Here is a 13,878-nt window from a genome sequence, read left to right on the forward strand (position 1 = left end):
ATGTTTAAGAGCAAAACATAAGTATCCCCAGCTTCTTTTGCAATTCATGATGAGTCAATAATTCATGAGATAATTCTGGAAACCATTTAAATTTAATACCTTCCCTTGTTTATTCATTCATCCCTTCATTCACTAAGCATTCACCGAGCACCTGTTATATGCCAAGTACTCTGCTTCTGCATAGAGGTCACAGACCTTATGCAGATTTCACAAGCTCTTACATGCACACGTGAGAGTGTGTGTGTGTGTGTGTGTGTGTGTGTGTGTGTAGCTCTACACAATTTTATCACAGGGATACCTTTGTATAACCACCACCACCAAAATCAAGGTACTGAATCTTGGCCTGGTACCTCAATTGGTTGAAGTATCATCACATACACCAAAAGGTTGTAGGTTTGATTCCTGGTCAGGGCATATACCTAGGATGTGGGTTCAATCCCTGGTCAGGACACATATGGGAGGCAACCGATTGATGTTTCTCTCTCACATCAATGTTTCTCTCTCTTCTCTCTCTCCCTTCCACCCACCCCCCCTCTCTCCCTCTCCATGACTCTCTAAACAAATCTATGGATGATGACTTAAAAAAAAAAGATACTGAACTGTTCCATCACCATTAAGATCACCCATCTGCTATCCTTTTGTCACACCCACACTCATACCCCGCCCCCCATCTCTACCCAATTCCTAAACCCTGGAAAGCACTAACTTGTTCTCTGTCTCTATAATTCTGTTACTGACAGAAAATTTTGAAAATACTATGTAGATGGAATCATACAGCAGGTAACCTTGGGGATTTTTTCCCACTCAGCATAATACCCTTGAGAGTAATCTGAGTCATTCCATGCATGAGTCCTTTGTTCCTTCTTGTTGCTGAATAGGATTCCATTGTACTAAAGATGGACTACAGTTGGTGTAAACAGCACTGAACACACTTTTGTCATTTCCAGTTTGAAGCTATTACAAATAAAGCTGCTAGGACAACTGATATAAAAGCTTTTGACTTGGTATAAGTTTACATTTCTCTACAATCAGTGTCCAAGAGTCCACTGGCTGGAGCATAGGGTAGATGTTTGTTTAGTTTTATAAGAAATTGCCAAAGCATTCTGCAGAGTGGCTGTGCCATTTTATATTTCACCAGCAATGTAGGAGAGATCCAGTGTCCCTGCATCCTCACCAACCAGCATCTAATAGTGTCATTATTTTGAAAATTATTAAAGTATAGTTGGCATACAATATTTGTTAGTTTCAGGTGTCAGATACAGTAATTTGACATTTACATACCTCATGATGCTATCACCACAATAAGTCTACCTGTCAGTGTGAAAATGTATTCCAGTAGTATCGACTCTATTCCCTGGGCTGTACCTTACATCCCCCCGTATTTTTTATTTTGGCCACGCTAATAAGTGGGTAGTTACATCTCATGTGGTTTCAATTTGAATCTCCCTAATGGCTAATGATATTGAACATCTGTTCATGTGTTTATTTCCCATCTGTATTTCCTCTCTGGTAAAATGTTTGTTCATGTCTTGCCCGTTTTCTAACTGGAATGTCTGTTTTACTATTGAGCTTTGAGAGTTCTTTACATATTCTAGACACAAATCTTTTGTGAGATGTATGATGTGCAAATATTTCTTCCAAGTCTGATTTTTTTTGTTTGTCTAAACAGAATCAGAAAAAAAGTTTTAAATTTTGATGGAGTACAATTTATCAGTTATTATTTATATGGACTATGCTTTTGGTGTTATTTATAAGTTCACTCTTTCTTGTAGTCCTGCCCTAATGATTTTCTCCTATGTTTCCTTTTAAAGTTCTATAGTTTTATTTTTTACATTTAAATATTTCAATATCTGATCTATTTTGAGTTAATTTCTGTACAAGGTGTGAAATTCATATTAAGATTCCTTTTCTTCTGCCTGTGGATGTCCAATTGCTTCAACACCATTTATGGAAAATACATATTGCTTATTAATGTCTGAAGTATATGTAAGAATATTACCTCCTTTATTCCTCATAGTGGTAATACATTCCTTCTCTCTTATTTTTTTTTTCTTGATCAGGGTTGGGTTCTTTTTTTCTTTCTTTCCAAGGGTTTATCAATCCTTTTCTCCTCCCTCTCAAAAAAAAACTTTTGGTTCTGTTAATTTTATTCTAATGAATGTTTACTTTCTATTTTATTTTTTCTACTTTTGTTACTTCCTCTGGTTTTCATTCATTGGGTTTAATTGTTATGCCTCCAAGACATAAAATCAATCTCAATCCATGTCATCACCTTATTTACATCTAGATTATAGAGTTGGTCTAGAACATCCTGAGTATTTCCCTCTGTTTGCTCTAATACCGCTTACCTGTCCGAAGTGAAACATTTTGACAAATTCATGTTTGGTCTCCACTTCACTTACCCAGGTGACTGATGGCTTCCTTATCCCAAGGCCAGGTGGCAGCACCTGCAAGGTCTTCCCTCACAGAGCTGGCAAAGTAGACATTGAGGAAGTGTGTGCTGTTGAGCTGCAGCACCTCCTTCAGTTCCTTCACACTCATGTAGGCCCTGCAGAACATGAGAGAGGGTCAGAGTCACACCAAGAGGTCAGCACTCAGAGAAGAGCACAGCCACACCTACTCAGACTCAGACACTCCCAGCCAGTGCCACTTTTAGAAGGGCAGGGAGGCAGAGACCAGGCTGCCATGAAGACATTTGGGATATTTATTCTAAGATCAGTAATACCCCACCTTGTTAGCACTCAGTATTTGATGTCATATTCAAGTCCCCACTCTACACCCAAATGATTTCTTCAAGATAAATCCAATGAGATTTATCCTAGTTCTTTGCCCTGAGATTTATCCCAGGCCATGGTGAAGGCCATCTAACTTTCAGTCCCAGCTTCTTTGCATCACACTGCATGATCATTATTATGATCAGAAGACCAACTGAACCTTTATCTCAGTATATGCTTGTTCCCAGAAATTACATTTTTATCCTTTTTAAAAAATATTTTTTTATTGATTTCAGAGAGGAAGGGAGAGGGAGAGAGAGATAGAAACATCAATGAGGAGAGAGAATCATTGATCAGCTGCCCCCCTGACATCCCACACTGGGGACCCAGGCATATGCCCTGACCGGGAATCAAACCATGACCTCCTGATTCATAGGTGGATGCTGAGCCACACCGGCCAGGCTGCAACCAGGCATTACTTTTTTAAACGGAAATAGTGGCTAGGAAAGAAAGTGAAAGAGGAAAAAAGAAAAGAAAAAGATAAGTGATAGATACGAAGGGTGTCATAAAGCTACTGCAAAGAATATTAATTATATTTTTTTTCTCTTTCTAGCCCCTTAATCATAGAAATTCTACTCCTACTACACTACCTTCTGATACCAAGTATCTTTATTGATGGTCTTAAAAGCACTAGGCAATATTATGTTTACACTTACAGAATCAACAGTCTATTAAAAACACATGCCCCATGGCCCATTAAAAAAGAAAAGGAAATAAGCATTTGATCTTTTTATAAGTTCATATATAGTCAAAGACCTTCACATTCCTGGCATCAGTGAAACTTAACACTTTACCACGAGCAAACAGAGCCTGCCGTTCTCACTGAAGAGCTATTCTAAGAAGTAACAAGGAAACCAGAGTTCAGTGGCCCCTAGGACTCACTGGATGCTTCCCATAGTGGCTGGCCATGGACTGCACTCCAAAAAGGGGAATGTTCTCATCACAGCTTCAACTGAACAGACAGTTCCCTCAACCTAAGTTGGATCAAGCTCCACTGTTGCTATTCTGGTAATCTCCCAACCCAGAAGCTCATGTTAGGACGGCATGACCTTTCTTCTCTTACTTGCTCTATCTCCCAGCCACACTATTGATGCCATCTACTTATTGATACCTTATGTAGGATATACTAGCAAGGAGTACCCAAGAAATAGAGATCACAAAAATCAGATTTTTTTAAAGAGAAGGGTGTGTAGATATGTAGAGCTAAGACCATTGGCCATAGTATAAGAGCTTTTCTTTCTTTAAATTTTACTGATTGATCGGGGGGGGGGGGGGAGAGAGAGATATCTAGGTATCCATTAGGTGATTCCTGTATGTGTCCTGAGCAGAGGGGCTCAAACCCACAACTTTGGGGTATTGGGATGATGCCAGGGCCCAAAGATTGTTTTAGTTTTCTTTGGAACAGAACCAAAAAGAGAAATAAAACATAAAAGCAAAAATGATTTTGCTTTAGAATTAGAGGTTCTTGCAAGAAACGGGACTTGAAAAATACTTTTTTATTGAGTTATAATATCTTGGAAAAATAGTTCTCAGCCCCAAGAAATCATCCAGTTCCATGAGGTGATGCCAGATGTGATCAGAGAGATATTCCTTCTACTGCCGTCCTGGAGACACAGTGTTTTTTGAACTGCTGCCTGGTTTTCCTTGAACATTAGTCACATCCTTGTTCCCTTTCTCCTCTATTAAAAATAATTACAATTTCCTGTCTTGATAAATTGATGGTTTGGAGCTGTGATGACATCAAATAATTCTACGACATGGAGATGCCTCAATAGGCCAAGAGACAGGAGTAGAGAGGGGGCAGATGGGAGATGAGACAAGAGAAGAGAAAAGAAGAGAAAGAGAAATAGAAAAAAGAAAGGAAAAAGAAAAGAAGAGCAGGAAGAACCAGAGATGGCCTATATGCAGTGCAGGGGACCATGGAATAAAAGTCATACCCTTCCCTGTCTCTATCCAGAACTCCCATTAACATTAGGAGTTGGTAACCTGACAATTCTCTCTCTTTCTTCCTCCCTCACTTTCCCAAATTGCCTGTCCCTGGTATGGTTTACTTGGGCTATATGTGTGTTTCTGGCTTCTCTGTCTGCCATTTATCAGACTTGGCCACCGACTTTCTGTCCTCCCACAACCCAGCAGCAGTTCCACTCATTTCCCTTGAGCATCCTCCAACAGGCCTCTTCCTCCATCACCAACCTCATTAACTGGTTCTACTCATCGCCCTCTTCTCCTTGCCCATCCCTCTCTCCAACAATAAAGTATCCTTCCAGATGAGAGTGGTTATGTCATGCTGGTGGCAAACTGGGTGTGGTTGCTCCAATTCCTGCACTCCATGGAAATATAGATAGAAGTCGGCAAGTCCAGGAGAGAGAATATATTTCAAAACACAGTTTAAACAGTCATTAATTGGATAGAAAAATGTCTTATTTTGTTGGAAACAAGGATTTGTGTCCAGATGATTCTAGAAACCAAAGAAAGTAACAATACTGATAGCAGTGTATCTGCTTTGTGTGTAGAATGTTTGCCTATTACAGCATGGGTATGCCATTTTAGGACTTACATCAAAGCCAATGAGGACTAACAGCTTAGCTTGACACTAATGTGGCCAGAATCTGGCTCAGACCTAGGATGGGGAAAGTGAATATGATCCATAAATTCAGAGCTTAACATTTTGCTTTCAAAATTATTTATTAAGAGATAGACTTGCTATCCGAATCAACTTAATATTTATTCCATGGAAGGTAAAATAACATACATAAATGTTATAAAAAGCATAAGAGTCACAAAGCGACCATGTGAAACGAGAGATGAACTGCACGAATCTGCTTAATTCCTGCCGGGATCTCCCCTTCCTCATCCTCTCCACACACGAGACTGAAATACTCTCTGCACCCTTTTCCCTGAGGACTCAGACCAACCAAAGAGAAGCTGCATCTTTATTTTTGTAAAAATTGCCTCAGAAACAAGTTCCCCTTGAAGCTGACATCCCAAGTGGCTGTGCACACTGCTGCAGTCTCTTACTTCCGACATGCCCCTGATAGATGCACACTTGTCTCACCAATATTATGACTGTGGTCCACTGGCTTGGGATGAAACCTTGCCCGGTGTCCAGTCCACCCTTTTTGTTGTCCCCCAGAATTGGTGCATTCATTTTAATTTCTGCCTTGCTCCCTGATCGCTGACCCTAGCCACAGCACCATATCTAAGTGCACAAAATGAGCTCCAATTCTGGCTTTGTTTCTGACCAAGTAAAATAAATGGTTAGAAAAGGTGCCTCTTTGTGCTCTAGTTTAATATTTAGTTGATTAACTCTTTTATAGACTGAAAGAAATAATCTGATAATAAAGCTAGAAAGAGGAAAAAAGATATTAAGCTTCTGAAAGAAGTTGAACCATTTAACCAGTATTAAAAGCTGGCATGTGAAAAACAAGACACGAAAGATACATGCATACCCTGAAACTGGGACCCACAGCTCTGCTTCCCAGGCTGAGCAAGGCCCATCCAGAGAAAGATCCTGACTGCATCTCACAGGCTGGGACACAACCAGGGCCCCTCAAGAACCTCAGCCAATTCCCTCGCAGAAACAACCGGTACCAAACCTGGGATGCTTTATTTTGGTCAAATCTAAGCCTTCCTGTCATTACTGCACACACCAGTCTCCACACAAATGTACAGAAGGGCTCTCTCCCCCACCCCCATCCACTACCCACGTTTTCATCTATGTTTCTTCCTCATGATGAATATTGTCTTTGACTCCCCCTCCCAACCCTTTCACTGTGCCCATACCATGGGAGTTATAGGTCCCAGAGTTCCAAACCAGCATTCTTCCAGCTGCCCCATGCAACTCCAAAAACTTAGTTCTTATTTTCCCTCAGTCAGTTTACTCCCGCTTTTAAAGACATAGCTCTGTGATACATCACTATATACCTTCCACTTCCTGTCATTGCCCATCTCCTGGTTACTTTACACATGGAGGACTTCACTGTGACTCACAGTCTCCCCTTCACCCCAACCCGTATCACTGAGGAAGCTAAAGTGAAACAGCCACTGAAAACAGTCTTCTTTCTGACTTCTTGACCTTTGTACTCCATTCTCATTGTCACCCTTACTCAGATTGATTTCTTATATCTGATGTTAACCTTTAGTTCTATTTGTCTATACTTTTGTTTGTGGTCATTTCCTCTCGAAAAATTTTATGAAATCTTCACCATTCTTCTTTTACTCCTCCTCCTCCACTAATCTCAATCTCTTATTCCCCTGTCTCTTAAGTAAATGATCGTGCCTCCTTCTTTGATGATAAAATTGAGGTCACACACACACTCAAACATTTACTTCCCTACCTACTTCTATTCCTTTCTGATGGTCCCATAGGATGAGATTTCTGAGAAAAATCACAGCTAATACCCTCTTACTCCTTTTCTTTTTCAACCCAAACTTCTTGAAAGAATAATTTCCTCATCTCTCATTCATTTCTTTTTTCCATGTACACCCTAATCCCACTGTAACCTGGATGCCATCAGCATCACTTCCACCAAAGCTGCTTTTGTTATAGTTGTTAGTGACCTGCTAATTGCCCTTACCCACAAATGAGAAAAAAAAATCAGCCACCTTCAAATTGGAATGTGCCATATAGCTAGGACCCGATTAATTGTAATGACTGTTATTATTAGAGGCAAATAAATTATTGCCACATTAATGATTTTCACTTTAATAATTATTTATCTTGGCAAAAAAGGCAGACTTCAAAGAGTTTAGTGGTGTGTGTTTTTCTTGTGGATCATTCTAATCCCTATTTTGCTTATTATTCTAAAAACTGTAAATTTTAAAACATCATTCTTTGCATTTTTTATGCTTCATATATATTTTCTCATATGAAGCTCAAAACAATCCTATGAGGTTAGTATATTTTATTTTACAGATAAGAAATTAAAGCTTACAGAGATAAAGTCACTTGCTCCGCATCACACAGCCTGTAAGTTTCAATGGCAAGTTTTAAACCTGAGTTCCTCTCATTCCAAAGCCCACATTCTTTCTTCTATTCTTAAGTTGGTTTTCCTATAATCTGTGAGTCATTGTGTTGGTTGGGCCTTGGCAATGAAAAGTTGTATAAGACATGACTGTTGTTTTCAAGAAGCTTGGTGTGGTGAGGAAGATAACTGTGTAAACAGGTGGTTATAATGCAAGGTGACAGGCACAATGATAGCCATGTGAACAAAATTATCTGCAAGAGCAGAAGACGAGTTGAAAAATCAGCATAAAGAACCAGACAGATGCTATGAACTGGCTTGTGCACAACTTCCCCAACCCCTTCTCCAGTGTCTCCCTGCTCTGGAGGACAGAGAAGTTAGTTCTACATTTCTCCAATTCCCTTGCCCCAGAGGATCTGGATGTGATTGAGATTCTACCAATCGGCTGTGCTCTAGTGAGAGGTGGACAGTGACAGTGAGATAAAGACCTCACTTCTGTTTGTTTGCTCTCTGCCTGCCAGCATGGCTGGATGAGTGTCCTGGTGCCCAGGCACCAGCAGTGAGGGTGTGGAGAAGCTGGTGCATAATCTAGACAGAGCAGTGCTGCTGGGACCCCAGCACTCCTTGCCTTCCTATCTCTGACGGGGGGGGGGGGGGGGTCCACTTGCTGGCTAGTTTTTGAGGTTGTTCTGAGAAATCTTCAAAGACGCCCAAATGAAATCCTACTATCCTAGCCCTTCAAAACCTTTGTAACCACTAAATTCCTTTGTTGGTTAAAATAGCTACAGTACTTTTTGTTTTCCGCAACTAAATTTTGACTGATTCAGAATTATATTCCAGCTGTGTTTACAATGTTTGATTTTCGTTCTCAAGGCAGAAAAGTATAGAAAAATACATTCAAGCTGATGGATGAAATAGAGCAAGAATTGTTTTTTAACTGAATCATAGAATTATACCCTAAGATCCAAAAAATACCTACTTAGGTGCTGATAACAAATTAACATTAACTCTGTGGATAAGAGATGCAAAAAGGCTGAAGGCTGAAAGATATTTCAAGTTCCATTAGAGGAAAAAGAGAAATTTGGAAACTACAGATTAGTGAAACTACAGACAATTGTCAATTCCCAGAAATATTCCCAATCATTATTAAATAGACAAATGTTTATTATTAGATAAGAAAGAGTGATTACTGGAACTACCATGGGCTCACTTGTGGGGCGAGGGGGAATCACACAAAATTAATCACATTTATTTTGTTGTTGCTTTGGGTATTTTGTTGGATTTGCTGGAATGGCATGATTCCTTGGAGAAAAAATATCTTGATTCAACAGGATACATGATGAATCTCTGGCGAGATCTTAATGAGGTCGGTGGAGAAAAGCATAGTAGATTCCTAACAACTCACATCAAATCTTGGCACTGCCTGAAGGGGATTAGGCCTCTGTATTTTCCCTGATTTAACTGAATTATTTAATCAATGTCTTGCAAGAATCCACACAATGTAAATTTATCAAATTTAAAAATGACCTAAATTGAAGAGAGATAATATGTTGGACGGCAGAATAAAGATTCAAATACATCTCAAAAAGCTATGATTATGGGGGTAAACTCAAAAGTATATTGAAAAGTTTCAAATGTTAAATTTAAGCATACAAAAATAACAATTGCTAAAATACATTATTAAGGACTCTGGATTTAGCACCAATTGATAGGGAGAAATGCCTATAGATTTCAGTTGCCAACAGTGTTGTGTGACTCCCTGGGGGAAAATATAGTCCCCTAAGATTCAATTCTAGGCACAAAGAGAGTGCACTGCCACAAACAGACCTGTACTTGGTTATCCTATGCTTTTCTTGGACATATCGCTCTTGGTTCCCTGTGGTCTGCACAATCAAATCCTTTACATTTCCTTTAAGTTGCCACTCAAAGCCTTTTAATCTGACCCCCAGCCTACCCTAGCACCACTATGCCATTGATTGAGCTAAATTGATTTATCCATTGATGTCAAGCATGCCTTCAATCTTTTTGGTTTTGAGGTTATTTGGTTGATTGGCTGTGTTTTTGTTTTGTTTTGTTTTGGCCTCTCTGCTTTGCTTATGTTCTCCCCTTACATATACAATTAACAAAATTGTATCTGACATTCAAGGCCCATTTTCTATCTCATTTCTTCTGTGAAGCCCACATCATCCCACCCTGAAGTGAGCCCCTATATCTTAATTACAGTGTCATTCAGTCTAGTCTGTAACACAATGGACTATAATATATAATATGTAAGCCTGTATTGTATGGGCTTTAAATTTGTACCAACAATAACAGCAAAAAATAGATAATAACATGATAGTATAATAGCACAGTATATTATTCTAATAGTATAATATAATAGCAGAGAATAGCAAAATATAGATAATGTAAATTACCTTTAAAATGGATCAAGCAAGATAAATTAAAAGTATATAATATCCATACCAAAAGTCATTAAAAATTATCTAGGTCTATTATTATCCCATTTACTAAAATAGAAAAATGTGCCCAATATATTATTGAATGAAAAATTAAACTGTACAGCCATAGCTTAATGTAATTTTATTCATTTAAAACTATAAACATATCTTGCATATTGTCAAATGCTCATTTAATATTAGTTGAATGTATCAATGGTGAAGATGGGCTGTAACTGGAAGATGAGACAGAGAATACCCCATTCATCCTTCCACCCAACGTCCCCAACACTGCCCAACTGCAGAATCCCCATAAACACAAGGGTCCATTTACATCTGAAGAAGCCAAACTTGAGGACCTGCTACCTCTGGTAAAGAACAAGAGGCAAAAAATACACCCATAGATAAAGCCCCAACCACACTCTCTTTGATAAATCTTTTTTAGTGATTAAAGACAGAGTAGGTTCTTGGCAAAAACACTGTACATGATAAGCTCTCAAGGCCCGGGTAGGAATGGGCAGTGTAATTCCATGAGCATTACTATGTTTTAAAAATAGGAAGCGTTTCCCTAGAGGAGTGGTCCTCGTGGGTAATTGGAGCGGACACAATGTGTTCCAATTAATGGCAAAAACCCATGAATACATACACTATTTTAGTCAGTTTTTTTGTGTGCTGCTTTTCTCTTCTCCTAAACTTTTTCTTCCACTGCTTTAGTACATTTTTAAAAGGTTTTCTTCAAATCCAATTTTCAAGCAAAGCATCCTTTCTGTAATACATCATACATACACACACCACTGAAGTCAGTTCTTTTTGACAATACACATGTACCAAACTGAACTCAACTTTCTATCAACGAGGGGAAGGTCAACAAATTCTATAAGAAATCTAATAATTGAATATCAATTACATTTGACTTTAGAAGGTAGGACAACACACTCAATTCAGAAAGTATTTCCTGAGCACCTACTAAATCCCAGGCCCTGTGCTGAACAACCAGGATACAATGCTGAATAAGCCTGGGCAGCTCTTCTACCCTTGTGGCCTCTGTGGCCCTTTAGGGAGGAGGACAAGGAAATGGGCAGTGGTACTGGGACACAGCAGGTTCTCTAGTAGAGAAAATGAAAGATATGGTAAGAATCCATGGACCAGGATTAGAGGTGCCAGGGGAGTCATCTCAAAATTAGCATTTGCCCCAAGACCTGGCAGATGAAAAGGTGTTACCCTGGTGAGGGGATGGCCTGGGAGGAGAAGCTACTAATAGAAAGGCCCAGAGGGCTGGGCAAGAAAATTATGCAGTTCCTGAGAGTTGGAGAGAAGTGGAAAGGATGCTGAGGAGGGGAACAGCAGCTGGATCCTGAAAGGTCTTGCAAACCATGCTAAGAAGTTTAGAGTGCTTTAAAGAAAGGAAGGAACATGACTAGGTTTGCCTTGTAGATAGACTTGTCTTAAGACTGTGTGGAGAATAGATTTGAGGAGTGCAAACGGGAGGCAGAGGAGCCTGTCAGGGGCTGTGGCTGGATTTGAGAGATATTTAGGAATAGAATTTATAGGAATTGGTGATTAATTGGATGAGGTGGGGTGAGAAAGAGGAAGAGTTCAAAATAATGTCTGAGTTTTTAAATTGAGTAACTGGGTAGCACAATTCACTGAAATTGAAAATAGGAGAAGGAACAGGTCTGGGTGGCAGCCTGAAGTCATCTGCGATAATCAAATTACAGATGCTTATTAGATTCATGTATATATAAATTCAGAAAACAACGCACACATGGTAATATAAACTATGGAATGAGTAAGGTATGCTCAACACAATATCATGTGCTTAGGGAACCAGGGTGGAGAGAGAAAGTTCATTTTCAAAAATATATCCACACTTGTGCAATCACAAAGTCTCGAGAGACACAATATTAATTTGGCTTTGTTTAAAAACATATTTACTCTTGAATTGGATATCATGGGACAGTGAAGGGGTGATCTTCCCTGAAGGTCTCAAAGGCCTCAGTCTGACCGAGGAAAAGGGATATAGAGGGAGAAGAAAAGGCATAGCATCAAACCCTGAGGGATGGCAACTTGAAGGAGTAGGCAGAGGAATAGAAATTGGCAGGGAGGTCTGAGCAGCAGTGATGGAGAGGTCGGAAGAGAAGAGTTGGCATCTCTGAAGCCCAGGGAGAAGATCCATCTGAATGTTTCCGGCGTTGAAGTGAGAGAGGAACAGAGAAGTAGAAAAAAGGAGAAATTGGTTACTCTGACAAAAGTTGTTTCAGGAAAACCATAGAGGCAAAAACCAGACCGCAGTGGCTTGGAGAGTGAGGGCTCTCAAGGAAGAGGAGTTAATGGGCATGGATGAGAGCCTCGGAGTGAAGCAAGAGGGTGAAGTCATAGGGCCGGGGGGGGGGGGGGGGAATAAAAGGTTTCTATAGAGGAGACTGAAGCATTATTGAATTAGTTTTTTAAAAGGCACCAGTAAAGGTAAGGAAAATGAAGAGATAGGAAGAGATAATTAAGAGAATTCAATGCAGAACCCAACAGGAGAGAGCCATCTTGCACAGCAGGTGGTCACAGTACAGTTGGTGCCCCGGGCATGCAGGTACCCTAGGCCCCAGCTGCTGTGAGTACTGGGTACTAACAGCTCACTGCTGGCCATTTTCTTTGAAGAATTTTCCTTGGACAAAAAGGAGCTGCCTCACTGGAGATCATGCGTGTGTCCTCCCAGGGGCAGCTCCCAGATGACTGACTGACAGAGGGTGGGGCCGAATCCATAGTGCAGTCTGGCACCAGAGCTCCCTGCTGGACTCCAGCGGAGACCACAGGCTTGCTCAGCTCCTTGCTCTGCCTTGTCATGTGTCCCTGACCCTTTTACGCTAACAGGAACCCTCAGTGTATCACAAGTACCGAAATTCCTGTCTCAGGTACCACTTCCTGGGAATCTCCTGGAAGAAGAGGAAATAGGAGGGGGGTGGGAGGGAGGAAAGGAGGCAAATGGCTTTGAGGGCTGATGGCAGTAGTTTGAGAGGAAGCTCCTCTAGGCTGCTTTCCCAGTATATAGAAGGTGAGGGGTCCGCTCAGAGTGAGAAGTGAGGTGATGGGGACGGGAATTTGCGAAGACTCAGAAGGTGTGAAATATCACTGTGGGAGAACAGGGAATGGGAAAGCACGTACTAGGGAGATACAGGGGGACCACTTAGATGGCATTCCTGAGAAAGGACTGCCATGCTCATCTCCTCCTAAATCCAGTAGTCATCACGCCTACTTAGAAGTAAGTAAAGGACTTCTGCTGTTACTCCCAATTTCAAAGTATACTAGAGGACTTTTTTCCTCAATGTGGAATTTATAAATGTTACAAAATAAATTCTGTTAATTATAAATTATATATATGCTTAGATTATATATAAACATAAAGATGTCTATTCACCCTTAGCACTCTCTGGAAAACTGTCCCCTGCAAGGTCATCAACTATCTCCCAGCTCTTCTATCCAGGACACCTCTCTGCCCTTACCTTCCTGACCTCTCTGAGGCATCTGGCATCACTGACCACTTCAGTTGGCTTCAGTAAGTTGGCATTCTCCTGCTTTATCTTCTATAGCTAGACACCCCTTCCCATCTCTCTCCTGGGACCTTCTCTCTCTCCCCATCTTTCAAGCACTGCTGTCCCCAGGCCCAGCCTCTGCTTTCTTACGTATCACTTTCTACTTCCCTGGGATGAG

The 13,878-nt window shown here is 40.4% G+C and overlaps 1 protein-coding gene across 1 annotated transcript in view; it reads right to left on the reverse strand.

Moving 5' to 3' along the window:
• Window positions 1–13,878, reverse strand: part of PAPPA2 (pappalysin 2) — a 229,048-nt gene that overhangs the window by 148,161 nt on the left and 67,009 nt on the right. Inside the window, exon 3 of the mRNA XM_059673457.1 lies at window positions 2,403–2,548. Within this exon, the coding sequence (XP_059529440.1) occupies window positions 2,403–2,548 (146 nt within the window). The remainder of the gene's footprint in view (window positions 1–2,402; window positions 2,549–13,878) is intronic.

This window comes from Myotis daubentonii, chromosome 18 (assembly GCF_963259705.1).
Source record: "Myotis daubentonii chromosome 18, mMyoDau2.1, whole genome shotgun sequence".
Classification (NCBI taxonomy): domain Eukaryota; kingdom Metazoa; phylum Chordata; class Mammalia; order Chiroptera; family Vespertilionidae; genus Myotis; species Myotis daubentonii.